This window comes from Muscardinus avellanarius, assembly GCF_963383645.1.
Source record: "Muscardinus avellanarius genome assembly, chromosome: 1".
Taxonomy (NCBI): Eukaryota; Metazoa; Chordata; class Mammalia; order Rodentia; family Gliridae; genus Muscardinus; species Muscardinus avellanarius.
This window is the reverse complement of record NC_137786.1, coordinates 17572761-17588570: the sequence shown is the minus strand read 5'-3', so window position 1 is coordinate 17588570 and position 15810 is coordinate 17572761. Positions and strand designations below refer to the sequence as shown.

The following is a 15810-nucleotide window of genomic DNA, read 5'->3' as shown; positions in this document are numbered from 1 at the left end:
CAGCTTCTCACTAAGTTCCTGAGAGGCTCACTAAATTGCTGAGGCTGGTTTTGAACTTGCAATCCTTCTGTCTCAGCCTTCCAAGTACGGGTATAAAGGCATGCACAACCATGCTGGGTCAAGATTTATTACTTTCAAGTTAACCCATAATGTTTGCCTTGCAAATCTAATTTATAATTATTAACCTCACTACTGGATGGCTTAAAATAATTCTCTACAATCCTCTACTCCTTTCTTGGAACATTCTTTTTCTTGGCTCCCAACACACTTACAAATTCCAGTTTTCCTTCTCTTTGGAGATATTCCTTTTCCTTTGCTGACACTTTTCTTACATAAGTATTGGGCTACATTAGTCACAAAAGGATACAGTCTTTAATGATCAATCTTTTATTTCCTTTTCTCTTACAATTTTCTTCCAAATCGTATTATGCTGCTCCAATAACTTTAAATCTATGTTAATTTACATCAAAATTATTTCCCTTCAGTAAGCATATCTGAAATTTGCATGCAAATTTAATCTCTGCCTTTATTACATATGGTTATTGTATTGGCATCTTAGTGATGTTATGTCAAAATAATTGATTTTTCCTAAAAATGTTTTCCTTTAACTCTCATATCTTAGTAAAGGAGACTATTTATTATATTACATAATGGAACAAATAGACACAATAACTTGCATACACTCACAGATATGACACTTGCAATTCTCCCCTTCACTATTGCTTCTCCAGCAAAATGGTTTACAGGTTGTATTTAATACAGAGCATCATTTTATGCACTTCTTTCTGTTGAGTTTTTTTCCCTATTTTTCCATGATAACCTCACTGTTTTCATGTTTCTTTTGTATTCCATGACACAAGAGTCAGAGTATCCACTATGATTTTTTCAAGAACATAAATAAATCTGTCCTTTCTTTTATTTATATTTCTCCCCATTGCCTTTACAAGAGTAATAACTCTACCATATGCTAAGGGCCTGCTTGTCCTGACTCCTGGACATTCATCTCATTCACGCTGCAGAGCCATATTGACAGACCTTGTTTTGTTCAGCCAAGTCAAGAATTTTATTTAATTGAGATCTTTGTACTTTGATTCCTTCTATTTTAAATATTTGCCTCCAAGCATTTTCCACAAAATTATTTAACCATTTTTTTCTTTTTGGTCTAGATAAAATGTTACTTTAGCTGAGAACAAAGAAGAAAGGACTATCTATAGATCTTAGAAGGAATCGTTTCTTTTCTCAAATAGTTCTAGACATAATCTAGAATTTTTCCAGAACCTCTAATGATTGTTTATTAGTAATTACTCTATTTATAGAGTAATATTAGTTACTATAGTATTACACTGACATATGTTTATTAGCTTGCTGAATAAAGAATGACGCCCAAATGTAGGGATATCAAAACGTCACTTCCAACTTTTATGTATGTCTTTGTGAGATACCTGGGTGCCAAGTGGATGAAGTCAGCCTTTGGTCACCAGCTGTGTTCATCTCTGATTCACTCATTCACTCATTCACTCATTCTGGAATTTACCAGTAGCTCTGCTACAGGCTGGAGAAGCCTAATTGTAACTCTTCTACCTCATCTGTCTGCCTGCTGCAGGGATGAGTAGTTAATCCCAGAAATATTCTTCCTGTGGAAGTAGCAGGGCTTAAGAGGAAATCTGCAACTTCTCAAACTTATACCTCAAAAAAGGACTCTGTTATTTTTTTTTAGCTTATTCTATTTCCAAATTAAACAGGAGGCAAAGTCTATTAGAAGAAGATCTGTAAAACTGCATAAAGTAGAGTGGTCTCCCGGTCTCGTCTTGGTTACTCGCGGCCTAATCCTGCGCCCATGCAACCCACCTCTGCTCCCTCCAGTCTTCCTTCGTGCTCACCAAGGCTGATCAGCTGACTAAAGGACAGATTGCTGAATTCAAGGAAGCTTTCACCCTATTCGATAAAGATGGTGATGGCACCATTACAAGAAGGAACTTGGAACTGTCACAAGGTCACTGGGTCAAAACCCAACAGAAGCGCAATTGCAGGATACGATCAACGAAGTGGATGCTGATGGTAATGGCACCATTGACTTCCCAGAACTTTTGACTATGATGGCTAGAAAAATGAAAGATACAGATAACGAAGAAGAAATCTGTGAGACATTCTGAGTCTTTGACAAAGGATGGAAATGGTTCCATCAGTAGCAGAGCTACGTCACGTCATGAAAAACTTAGGAGAAAAACTAACAGAGGAAGAAGTAGATGAAATGATCAGAGAAGCAGATATTGATGGATACGGCCAAGCCAACTATAAAGAATTCGTACAGACGATGACTGCAAAATGAAGAACTACTTTCAACTACCTTTCCCCCTTCTAGAAGAATCAAATTGAATCTTTTACTTATCTCTTGTAAAAAAAAAAAAAAAGTTTATTTATTCCTTCTGTTTCTATATAACGAAACTGAATATCAAAAGTACCTTCTGTCCACACACACAAAATCTACATGTATTGGTTGGTGGTCCTGTCCCCTAAAGATCAAGTTACACCCCAGTTTTACAGTATAAATACTTATACTAACTTAATGATAAGGAAGCACTTAGTGGACTCCTTAAAGTTCCATTTGGTAATGATTAATACACTGTTTGGGCTGGCCAGTTTTTCATGCATACAGCTTGATGACTGAGCACAGTCAGGCATTTGTATTAAAACAACAACAACAAAAATAAAACAAATTTAAAACCTACTCAGTTGGGTTCCAGTTCAATTAGTAAAAATTGTCCTAACTGGTTTACTGAAAACAAACACATTTAAATTGGTTTAACCCAGGGCGATGTGCGGAAGATGGGTGAAGGCTAAAGCATTGAGGCAGGGCCCTAAGTAGGACAGTCCTGTACTTGCATGTGCTCCGACCTGAGGTGGCAGTGACCCACCAGCGGCATGACCACACCTGTCGGGTTAGTGCTGTGTTGTGTTAGAATGAAATGGGTGTCAGGCTGTCACCGCTCACACAAATTTTTAATAAGAAATCTTTATCAAGCAAGCATCTTTGGGCTCTCTGTTTTTAAAACCCTCTGAACCATGACTTGGACCTGGCAGAGTAGGCTGTGGCTGTGGACTTCAGCACAACCATCAACATTGCTGTTTAAGAAATTACAATTTACATCCATTCCAAGGTGTAAATGCTAGTATTTTTTCCAATAATAAGACCATTAACTTAAAAAATAAAAATATATAATTGGATAAGGTAAAGGGGGATGATTTCTTAATTTATTTTTCAACTTCCCTTGTTTTTTTTATTTTACAAAACAAATATTTAATCAAACAAAGTGATGAAGGTACAATGGTAATAAGTACCATGTTTTGCTTTTCATTTTATATTCATTTTCAAATTTCAACTCTAATAAAATTCTAAGATAAACCACATCTACCGTGTACAATTCTATTTTTTATTTATAGTGATGAGAACTTTCGCTGCAATATTTTTTCCAAAGTTCTATAGCTTCCATAAGGCAGCTTTGTTTCTGTTTTTATTAATCCCTATGTTCCATTACCTACTTTTATTCATGGCATTACTAAGAATACTTTAAATAAATGTTGAATTAGTGATTTAAGCATTAAAGAATGACATAAAAATAATTTCTATCAGTTCTGTATTGATAGAAGGTTCTATGTAAATCCTGAGTAAATATGGACATTCAGAAGACAGTTAACTACTTGAATATTTTTAAATTTGATTATTTCATTGTTAAGGTTATTATGACTCATTATAGCATCAAGGGAAAAAAGAAATGATCTCTTCTTTCATTTCTAGATACTTCATAAATTATGATGTTGAAGATGACAGATTTTTCAACATCGATGCCAACACTGGAACCATTAAGACAGCAAAGGTTCTTGACAGAGAAGAAACTCCATGGTACAACATCACAGTTGCTGCTTCAGAAAATGGTAAGCTATTTTATTTATGCACCATATGAAAAGATGTCACTTGTACAGGAATCTCACACAGAGCTTTCCTTGAGAGCAGGGTTCACACCATTTTTATTTATTGCTGTCAGAATCTGGCAGGATATACAGAGCATGTTGGACACATCTGCTCATTTTTGGATGCAGCAAATAAACCTATACCTTTTTCTTTACTTTAAACCTGGCACATGATAGAAAATTGACATCACAGAGTCCTTCATCTTCATCCTTAAGTCCAGAGTGTTTAATTCATCTTCTAATTCTAAAATTCCTTGGTCATGTGTTTATGCTTTACTTAAGCCAAGGCCCCAAATCATGAGAATGCTTTATATGTGACACTTTAGAAAAAGAAAAATCAAAATCTATGATTGCACTTGAGTAATTTTATCAATGCAATACTTTGGCTTAAGCTACAGTTAGTATTTATAGAAACTGTAATAAAAAAAATGACCCATAGAATGTCAGCAGCAAGTTTAAGCACTTCTCAAGAAAATCAAATGATATAAAACTTGAGAGAATCATGGCACATACATCACCCAAGGTATTATGTTTTGATAAATGCTTACGTTCAGAAAAAAGTATAAACATCAATGATTATCTCCAAATCCTGAAAAATGGAGGTGACTGTGTTAAAATAAAACTAGAATAAATACCTTAGACATAAAACTCTTGAAATTATCTAGTAAATGAGAATACTCTTTCTTCATATATTTGAAAATAAGCAAAGGTACCAATTATTCCCCAGTTTAGAATTAATCTACCTTTTATCTCTATAAATTTGCTTATTATGGATAGTTCTTATAAAAATATATAAGGTGTTACTTTGTGACTAGTTTATTTTGCTTATCATAATGTTTTTAGTTTCATCCACCTTGGGCTATGTGTCATCAGTAATTCACTTCTTTTTATTACCTGAAACTCTTTTATTGTATGGATGTATCACATTTTATTTCTGTTTATCATATGATAGACTTTAGTGTTATTTTCATTTTTTTACCTAGTATGATTGACATTGCTCTGAGCCTTAGTGTAGACATGTTTCCATTTTTGGGGGGAGGCATATGACTGGGACTGCTCAGCCATATGGCCAAGTCACAAGATAACTCTATATTTAACCATTTGATGAACTGTTAGGGTGTTTTCCAAGGAGTTTCAACTTTTTGCATTCCCCAAAAGGGCAATATTCCAAATCTCCACATTTTACTCATATGCTTTAATGTCTTTCTTTGTGTTTACAGTTCTGATTATTGTCACAAAGTGATATCTCATTGTGTTTATGGACTTTCATATTGCTCTTTGTTATAAATGAGTGATTAGGACATGCTATTCTTCTTTTATTTATATGCTATTCTTTTGTTTTATTTACAAAATCAATTGAAATGGCTTCCCTTAATATTACTTTAAAAATATATATATGACATATATATATTTGACATATATATGACATATAAGATATATAAGAATATATATATATATATATATACATGTGGCACTGGGGTTCCTGGAAACCCTTCTACCTCTGGGCTACACTCCCAGACCTATTTTATATTTTATTTATTTGGAAACAGGGTTTTTTAAGCCAGTGAGGCTGGCTTCAAACCAGCACTATCCTCCTGTCTCCGCCTCCCAAACACGGGGATTACAAGCGTGCACCACCACACCCAGCTTCAACCTAATATTAAAAACAAATATTTACTAATTACTCTTAAATGGTTGTTATAAGAAATATATAACTAAGTTCTTTTGTTTTTCTGTTAATTTTTATTTTCAAAATAACCAGAATAGATGTACAGTTGTGCGTCCTTAGTGACTCAAGAACAACTAAATGGCTATTAAAAATAAACCAATAAAAATCAGTTAGAGGCAATAAAATTATGTTAAATTAACATATTCTGAAAAAAAGTTATGAGAACATTAAACAGATTTTACAGAAAAGAAAAACAACTCAAATGGTATTTAAATCAGAAAACATACTATAGTTCTCATTTAACACCTAAGCCCAAATAATACTCGAAGCAAGTGGAAACCAATTTATAAATATACATGAGTTCATGTGTGTTATGAGACTCTATTACTTGCAATCATTTCAAAGAAAATTCTGTTTTTTTTAACTGAAATAGCATATTAATTATATACTTATGAGGGTTCTTTTTACTATTTGCTAATACTTCTTATGGGAATTAAGTTAATACATATCTACTAAGCCAAATAGTGTAGTAAATTGTAATTCCTTGACTTTTATAGGTAGTGATAAAAATCCTTGGAGACTACCTCAATAAACATTTCTGAAATATAATTTAAACCTAATCATAAACAGGTATATAAAAAGGACAAGCATTAGTTAAGGTTTTATAGCCATGTTAGGAGATTGCTTTTAGAAAAGTATACATTCATGTACTGATTGCTTGGCCTAAGTGCTATTTAATATTGGTGGGAGTTCATCCAAACACAATTGTTTATAAGCCTTACCTTCAACATTACTTATATTATGAAAGTATTTTCTAATGCGTTCTGTTTGGGAAATGTAGTTGCCACTTTTTCAAAATGGATTTAAAAAATATTATTGTAATGGTTTCTGAAAAGTCGAATGTTCTGTGGAATTACTTTTAGTAGTTAAGGTTTGAGAGTACATTTTTAGTCTACCTAGGAGTTTGTGTAATATAAATGTGTTCTCTGTTGGCTGATGTGGGTGTGCACCATAATGTAGGAGTGCAAGAATACAAAAATAAATAAAAAAGAATAGTGTGCTTTCCTCTCAATGGACAGTTTCTGTGTAAAGGGTATAGTGTGAGAATGCAGGGTGTCTAAATTATAATGCATGCAAACTTTCAGGTAAGATGTTTCACCAACTTCTTTGATGCTCTAGTCCTATCTCAGAGTAGTTATCTAGTCGTTTAGCCAAAGGGTAAACAGGAAAAATAGTGCCCCGGCCATACCTATTTTTGCTCCTGAGATGCTAAACACAACTGTCCCCTATATTGCATCTATATCGACTACTTTTAATTCCATTATAAGAAAAAAATCTGTGAAATAAAAACAACAGGTATGGTTAGCATTTTATAGTCAAAGAAACAGAAATGTATAAGATATATGAATCATAATATTACAGCTCATTAATCTGCGGAGATTCTGACATGGTCTGCTAGGGAAGCTGATGTTCTTTGAGCCCAAGCATTAGTCAAGTATTTCAGTAGAACAAGATTTATTTATTTTTTATTTATTTCTGAAATTTGTATTGTGAGTTAAGTTTGCTTTGACAATTGTAAAGAGGACATTATGAATCAAATAATTTCAGTAAGTTGTTTATGGTAGAGAGCTAAAAAGTGATGCATTACCACCATACATCACAGTTCTTGAGGAACAGTAGTTTCTAAATTAAGAAGTTATTGAAGCACTATAGGCAATAATGTCTACTTTTATAGATCCTAAAATACAGCTTTTTAGTAGTTTGAATTGCTTTCCTATTTTTGTGTAATAGATAATCACAGGATTTCTGTAAGACAGAGACCAGGTACACTGAACTTTACCTAAAGTTTCACAGTGCTGAAGTCATATGTCAACTGTATTTCTATTTTCTTTGAGTTCCTCTGATTGGGCCAGACCCACCCAAATAATTTGTATGTTTTAAGATTAAATGACCTACTTCAGACTTCAGATACACCTGAAAAATCTTTTCACTATAGTTTATAGATTAATGTCAAATGAACATTTAGAATTTTGCCTGCCATTACTTTGTAATTTCTTACAAAAACTGAAGAGGACATTTATTTTTCTTATTGGAAAATAAGAAAAATTTCTTCAAATTTTCTTCAAATTGCTTCAAAATGCTATAACTCAATATTTTTATGACCTAATTGTTACAATATATATTTTTATTTCTGCTACCCTTTAAACTTTGCCAATAAGGTTATCAGTGATTGCTTAGTAGCCACAACCAGATAGTACTTTCTATTTCTTATCCTTCCCTGATTGTTTTGTACTATTTTACTGTATTAATAATTCTTTTCCCTTCTGGAAATTTCTATTTTCTTAACTTTTTACACTTTAAAATCTATCTTAAATTATGTATTAATTAAATCACTCAGAATGTATTAACAAACAATACTTGCCAGACAATGTGATATTTTAGGATGCCAAAGACATTCTTTTGCCTCTGAAGAATTTGAAAGTGTGATGAAGAATACAACATAAGCAATAAATTGCATTATGGGTAATTATTGTGGCAACAGTGTCTCTTTCAGGCTAGAGAAACTCAGTCTTTGTAATAAAATAAGCAAAGATTTCTAAAATGTGCATTCAGACTTGAGGTGAGAAGGGATTAATAGTTGGCCTGAACATACTATTCTGATTCCAAATGTATTTGTGCATTACTCAGCATCTTCCAGGTAAGCTATAGCTGTAAGGTGTGTGTGTTTGTAATTAGCACATATATACAATTGTATATAGACATTTACAAATAAGTGTGTGGGACAGAGATAGATAAATTGGAATATATATAATAATATAATATAATATAACATAATACAATATAATGGAATTTGCTCACTTTAGTGTGAAAGTTAGCAATTCCAAAATCTGCAAAGTCAGCTTTGCAGATCTGGTTCATACTTCAGTTACCCAATTTGACACTGAAAGGTGGAGACTGTTTAAAGCCAGTAGCAGCTGGTTTTCTCTAAAATTGCATCAGTCAAGAGATTTGTATGTCACTTTAAAGTAAGTACTTCTGTATCTTTAAAGTCCTAACCTTTCTAGATGACATCCATATGCTACTGGGAGAGTAATCAATTTTATTCAGTCCATAAATTTAATGTATCTCATCCAAAGACACTTTTGCAAAAATACCCAAATAATGTGTGAAAAAATAACTGGGCACTCATGATCCAGTCAGTTCAATGAATAGAATTAATTATCTCAGTACAATGTATTTAATCATTCATACTATGTTTTGAAAAATACCTTTCAAGATTTCTAGATCTCCACCCAGTCCACATACTACACATTTTTTTTAATGATCTTGAGTATTCTACCCTAACTACTGCCCATCTCAATATAAAGATGTTTGATTATTCTAGTGGAGGGTCTCAGAATTTTTAATTCCAAGCCAGTGGTTTTCCAAATATTGTCTGTGGGAAATCAATGATGCAGAACCCCAGGCTCTATCCAGGCCTGCGAAACCCTGTAGCTGTGGCCCATGAGTGTCACTGCTACCACGACTTCTATATAATTCCCATGCATTCTAAGGCTTAAGGACCACTGCCATATGTGACTTTAATGTAAGGTTAGGAATAAGATTTCTTGTTTCTAATGACAATTTGATTTATATCACTGCTCTGCTTAGTACCAACCCCATGGACACTTGCATGTACACACACACTCACACACACACACACACCCTGACTGCTGGAGAAGCCAACTCCATACAGGGCATATGTGGTTTTTCTTAATAAGGCTCAGACTTCTCTGTTCCAAGTTAAATTTCTAGAAAACTGCGTATTGTGTGTTTGGTGAGAGCACTCAAACAGGTTGTGTATTTACAATAATTTATAATCCTTTCATCTCTCAGTAGCCTCTTTTTTTATTTTGTTCTGCTTTGTACTTATTTACCTTTAAGCACTATTTCAAATGACACAACATCTGTGAAATCTTTCTCAACTTCTTAAGCAAGTTTTACGGCTCCTTCTCTTCTACATTCTAACTTTCTGCAAGTGTTAATTATAACAAGCTCTCATCACATTTAATTGTGATTATTTTTTATCCTTACTAGTCTGGGAGCATATCAAATTTAGGGATAATGTCCAACTTATTTTAGCTCTTTATATTATTCCAAATTACTTAGTAAATTCTGTGCCACACGAATTTGATGAACAAAATGTTATTAAATACATAGATATTTCTTACTCCTCATTTCTTCATAAAACTTACCTGCTCAATAATTTTATTATTCTCTATACAACTCAGTTATTACTACATTATAGACTTTCCATTTTAGGTAAAAAATTATTTTTCTTGTTCAATGCATTAAATGTATTTAAATGCATTTATTCCACCTGTTCAATTAATCGAAATGGTATTCTGTCATCTATTACTTTCATGACAGATATACTTCCAAAGAAGCCAAATTAGAGGGATGCTACTTTGGTTTTAAAATTTCTAAAAGGTAAAAAGTTTCTGTTTTCACCAGAGATTGCATTCTAAGCAAAAGCAAAACATTGTGCGTTTTGCATTCTAAACAATAGCAGAAATTGTGCTTAGGGATATGAAAGGTTTCTTCTATTTGCTGTTACATTTTTCTCTATTCACATCATATAAATAACTCAGCTATAACAGTCCAGACAAAAGAAAAATATATATATATATATTTAAGTGACCATAACTTGGAGCACATTCTTTCGATGGCAGTGTGATTATATATATATATATATATATATATATATATATTTTTTTTTTTTTTTCCTAGTACTCAGGACATTTAAACCAGGGACCCTTTGACTACCACTAAGATATATCCAAGCCTTTAATTCATTTTAATTTTATTTTGTGACAGGATCACACTGAGCTGACCACACTGGCTTTGAACTTATCCTCCTATCTCAGACTCCCAAGTATCTAAGATTGCAAGCATGACCACTGTACCCAGCTTGCTGACATCTTCTGTAATCATTGCCTCTGGTTTTCCCCTCATTTCTCATGCAAACATATGTAAAAATAAGAACCCATAAATTACAAATTTATTCCAACTAGTAACTTCAAGTAATTAAAAATTAAATTTAGGTCTTAGGAATATATCCCAAGATGACTTTAATCTGAATGATTTTGTTATTATTAGTGTGATATTTTGATATTTATAATTTGCCTTCTACAAATGTGTTTCTACTGTCAGTTGTCTTCAGCACACAGATATACTAATTCACACTTTTTTTCTCAGAACTCAAAGAGAATAACACCAAAGAAATTGCTATTGCTTTAACCAATGATCAAGAGTAATAAAATGAAATACTTTTCATAAAATTTTGTTTATGCATATATGTATTAATGTATTGATTACACACTGCCATCAAAAGAATGTGCTCCAAGTTATGGTCACTAAAATATTAAGAAAATAAATTATCCACAAAGTTTCTGTGGGTCAGTAGTAAGGGAGAGCTTTAATTTGTGGCTCTGGCTAATCCATGCGGTTGCTATAACTATTTTGGTTGGGGCTTCAAGCATGTCCTGATGTGACTCAGCATCCAGGATATGTTTTTCACAAGACTTCCTCATCCCGCTGGCAAGTTGGTACTGGATTTTTGAAGATGAATTCAGTTCTTTACATCACTGACTTCCTATATAACTGCTGGATTATCTTGACATGGAGGTGGTTACTCAGAGTGCTGTCCAAGAGTTAGGGACATGCTGATGAGCATTTTCTTTATGACCTAGCCTCAGAAATCACACATTGTTATGTTTGCGATATTTTATGTTTAAAATTATGAATGCTGACAAATTTCAGAAGCCATTATAGAAAGATAAGAATGAACATTGGGGCCACCTTGTAGAAGTCTACCAAAATTTCTTGGGATCTTTTTGGCTACAAGTAACAATAGTTCACAGAGAAAAATCATTCAACTTGTTCTCCCATTTAAAAAAAATATTTATTGGCGGATTTACTTGTAAAATTCCTAGGCAGACAGGCTTTGGATTTGCTCTGATTGGTCTCTGTCTCCATTTCTTTATGATCTTCCCCTTTTGTATTATTTTATGTCAATTTTTGCCTTTATTATCATAATAGTAACCTCTAAAAAGTACTAAGTTAATTAGTAATGTAGTAATAAGATTAGTGCCATCTTAAGTTGATGTACATATATCTTCATTCTTAGCCTGGGGAGATAGATTTTCACTGCAAGCAGCCATTAAAAATGTTGCTAGCCGGGCGTGGTGGTGCACGTTTGTAATCCCAGCATTCGGGAGGCTGAGACAGGAGGATCACAGTTCGAGGACAGCCTCAGCTACTTAGTGAGGCCCTTTGCAACTCAGTGAGACCCTGTTTCAAAATCAAGAATATAAAATAGGACTGGGGCATACCTTAGAGGTAGAATGCCCATGGGTTTCATGACCCAGTACCACACAGACAAAAAAGTTGCTGCTATTAGATCATTTGGGAACGTATCTGTTGACTGTCTTCAAAAACAGTATTTAATACCTGCAATGAGTCCATAATTGTATTGAGCATCGTGACAATAGTTATGGAATTTTCCACACTGGTTTATCATCAAGATCATTTTTTTTCGGTATTAGAGATGGAACCCAGGGGTATTTGACCTCTGAGTTATATCCCCAGCCCAATTTTTTATTCTTTATTTATGAAACAAGATCTCACTAAGTTGTAGAGAGCCTCACTAAGTAGCTGATCCTCATGTTTTAGCTTCCCAAGTGTTGGGATTACAAACATGTGCCGCCACACCCAGCTAAATATTTTTTTTTTCATTTGGAATGAAATCTATTCAAACTTCTTAGGTTCTAAATAAGGAGAAAGACTTTATTAAGGTGATTACAATGTCAACTATATATTAAAAAAAACTATATATTTTTTTGTACTGGGGATGTAATTCAGGGGCTTTTCTACCTCCAGGTTATACTCCCAGATGTGTTTTATACTTTTATTTGGAAACAGGGTCTCACTAAGTTGCTGAGAGCCTCACTAAGTAGCTGAGGCTGGCTTCGAACCTGTGCGATCCTCCTGTCTCAGCCTCTCAAGTGCAGGGATTACAAGCGTGCATCACCATGCCCGGCTACATCCTATTTTTATGTTTATTTAAGATGCTGATATATTTCAGATTTTACTCATTGTCATATCCCAGCCAAAGTATATATACTTTAAAAAATAAAGCAAGTTTATTAAAATGAAACTATAAAACTATAAAAATTAAAACAAGTTTATTAAAATAAAACTCTTTCCAATATGATGAAAAAACAAATTTATTTCAGGCATAAAATTGTCAGTGTCTCTGGGTTGTTTTTAGTATTTAATGCTTATTATTATGAAAATTCTGAAATAGAATGTCTTGAATATGTTCTCTGTACATATGTGAAACACTTCCCTAGGAGTATAATCTGGGTGTATATGCCTAGTATATAAATATTCTTGAACATATTCTATAATGTTTCCCAAATAAAGAATATGCAACATGTATTTTATTTTTTTTTAATTTTTTGTATACAAACGTTTACAGCAACTTTATTTGTAATAGCCCCAAACTGGAAACAACCCAAATATCCATCAGCAATTAAATGAATAAGCAAATTGTCATGTAACTATATGACAGAGCCCTATTCAGCAGTACAGAGGAATGAACGTTTTTTTAATGTCGATATTAAAAATATAATACATTCAGACTGTGCTTGATGCCCTCTCTTCCCCCATTTTTCCTCCCCCCCTCCCAACAATGAGTGTCCAGGCTGACCATGCTACATTAATTCTTTTACACATATTCAAATGTAGCTCCTCTATTAATCAACCTCAGTCTTCTTCCTCTCCTACCCTTCCATTATTGATTTGTTGAGGTTTCCCCTCCATTATCTGGAGTCCCTCTAGTATTCATAATACTCCCAAGTTTGGACATGTTAGAAAAAACATATGTCCCTTCTCTTTCTTTGCTTCACTGATCTGTCTTAACATAATGTTCTCCAGGTCTTTCCATCTTCTTGCAAAGGACATGATTTTGTTCTTCTTTATGGCTTAGTAGAATTCCACTGTGTGTATTTCCCGTGATTTTGCAATCCATTCATTTGTTGATGGAAACCTAGGTTCGTTCCATATTTTGGCTATTACGAATTGTGTTGCTATGAACATGGGTATGTATACATGTTACTCTAGTTTCCTGATTTCAACCCCTTTGGAAAGATACTCAGGTGTGGTAGAGCTGGATCATATGGCGGATCAATTTCCAGTTTTCTAAGGAATCTTCATACTGATCTCCATAGCAGCTGAACTAGTTTGCACTCCCACCAACTATGTAAAAAGAGTTCCTCTTTCCCCACATCCTCAACAGCATTTGTTGTTATTTGATTTCTTTATGCTTACTGCTCTGATTGGGGTTAGATGGAATCTCAGTGTAGTTTTGATTTGCATCTCCCTGATGGCTAATGATGTTGAACATCTTTTCATGTATCTATTGGCCATTTGTGTCTCTTCTTTTATAAAATTTCTATTCGATTCCATTGCCCATTTCTTTTTACTTTTTTTTTTTTTTTGCAGGTCTGGGGGTGAAAACCAGGGGCATTTGACCTCGGAGCTATACCCCCAGCCCTATTTTTAATTCTTTATTTTGAAATAGGACCTCACTAAGTTGCAGAGGGCCTCACTAAGTAGCTGAGACTGTCCACGAACCACAATCTTCCAGTCTCAGCCTCCAGAATGCTGGGATTACAAGCATGTGCCACCACGCCCAACAGTTGCCCAATTCTTGATTGGGTTATTTGTTTTGCTAGTGTAGAGTCTTTTGAGCTCTTTATGTATTCTGGATATTACCCTTTATCAGAGTGATGACTAGTAATGATTATCTCCCATAGTGTAGGCCTTCTCTTTAGGTTCCTGATGGTTTCCTTTAATGAACAGAAACTTTTTAGTTTGATGCCATCCTACCTGTTAATTCTTAACTGAATTTTCTGCATTTTGGAGGTCTTGATGAGAAAGTTACTGCCTGTGCCTATATGTTGGAGTGTTGAGCCTATGCCCTACTTAAATAATATCAGTCTCAGGTCTAATTTCTAAGTCTTCAATCCATCTTGAGTTAATTCCTGTGCATGGTGAGAGGTAAGGCTTTAGTTCCATCTTTCTACAATGGATAGCCAGTTCTCCTGGTACCATTTGTTGAAAAGGCTGTCATTTCTCCAGTATATGAGTTTGGCTGCTTTATCAAAAATTAATTGACTATATGTGTGTGGATTAGTTTCTGCATCTTCTATTCTGTTCTGCTGGTCTGTTTGCTTATTGTTATGCCAATACCATGCTATTTTTACTACTGTTGCTCTATAGTATAATCAAAGTCAGGGATTGTGATGCCTCTGCATTGTTCTTATTGCTAAAGATTACTTTGTCTATTCTAGGTATTTTCTTTCTTCATATATAATTCATGACTAATTTTTCTAAGTCTATGAAGAATTTCATTGGTATTTTTGACAGGAATTGCATTGAATCTGTAGATCACTTCTAACAGAATGGCCATTTGGATGATATTTTTTCTGCCTATCCATGAGCAAAGAAGATCTTTCCATCTTTTAAGGTCTTCTTTAATTTCTTTCTTTCATGACTTGGGTTGTATAGTCTGGTGTGATTTTTATTTTTTTGTCCCTATATGTCAACTGTTATTTTGTTCTCACTGCTTTTAAGATTCTTTCCTTGGCCTCTATGTTGGTCATTTTGATTATAACATGGTGTGCGGAGGACCTGCTTTGATCTTGTCATAACAGTGTTCTGTATGTCTCCTGAATGTGTAAGTCCAAGTCTCTTTCCGTGTTTGGAAAATTCTCTGAAATTATTTCTTTTAAGTGGTTACGAAGACCTTTGGTCTGTATTTCTATCCCTTCTTCAATGCCTTTTGTTCGTAAGTTAGGATATTTTATATTGTCCCATAGTTGTTGGATGTTTACGTTTTATTGCTGTAATGACTTCATTATGCTGTTGACTGTGCTTTCAGTTTTGAATGAACTGTTTTCTAACAGTGATATTCTATTTTCCATTTCATCTAATCCTCCAGAATTTCTTTCGTTTTCTTCATTTCATTATTGACTCTATCATTTCATTCCAGACCTCTTTCTGATTCTTTCTTAATGTCTCCATTTCCTCTTTCAATTTATGTACACATCTGTGAGGACTTTTAT

General features: G+C 33.8%; 1 protein-coding gene and 1 pseudogene across 4 annotated transcripts in view; both read left to right on the top strand.

Moving 5' to 3' along the window:
• CDH18 (cadherin 18) overlaps nucleotides 1-15810 on the top strand; it is a gene marked incomplete at both ends in the record, with an annotated part of 341945 nt that overhangs the window by 272715 nt on the left and 53420 nt on the right. For all 3 annotated transcript variants that reach the window (XM_080704748.1, XM_080704750.1, XM_080704749.1), the window contains one exon: nucleotides 3797-3933. In XM_080704748.1, coding sequence (XP_080560874.1) covers nucleotides 3797-3933 — 137 coding nt within the window. The remainder of the gene's footprint in view (nucleotides 1-3796; nucleotides 3934-15810) is intronic.
• On the top strand, nucleotides 1377-2516 carry LOC308270430 (calmodulin-alpha-like; annotated as a pseudogene). Its single transcript has 2 exons — nucleotides 1377-1568; nucleotides 1864-2516. The product of its transcript is annotated as a calmodulin-alpha-like (transcript).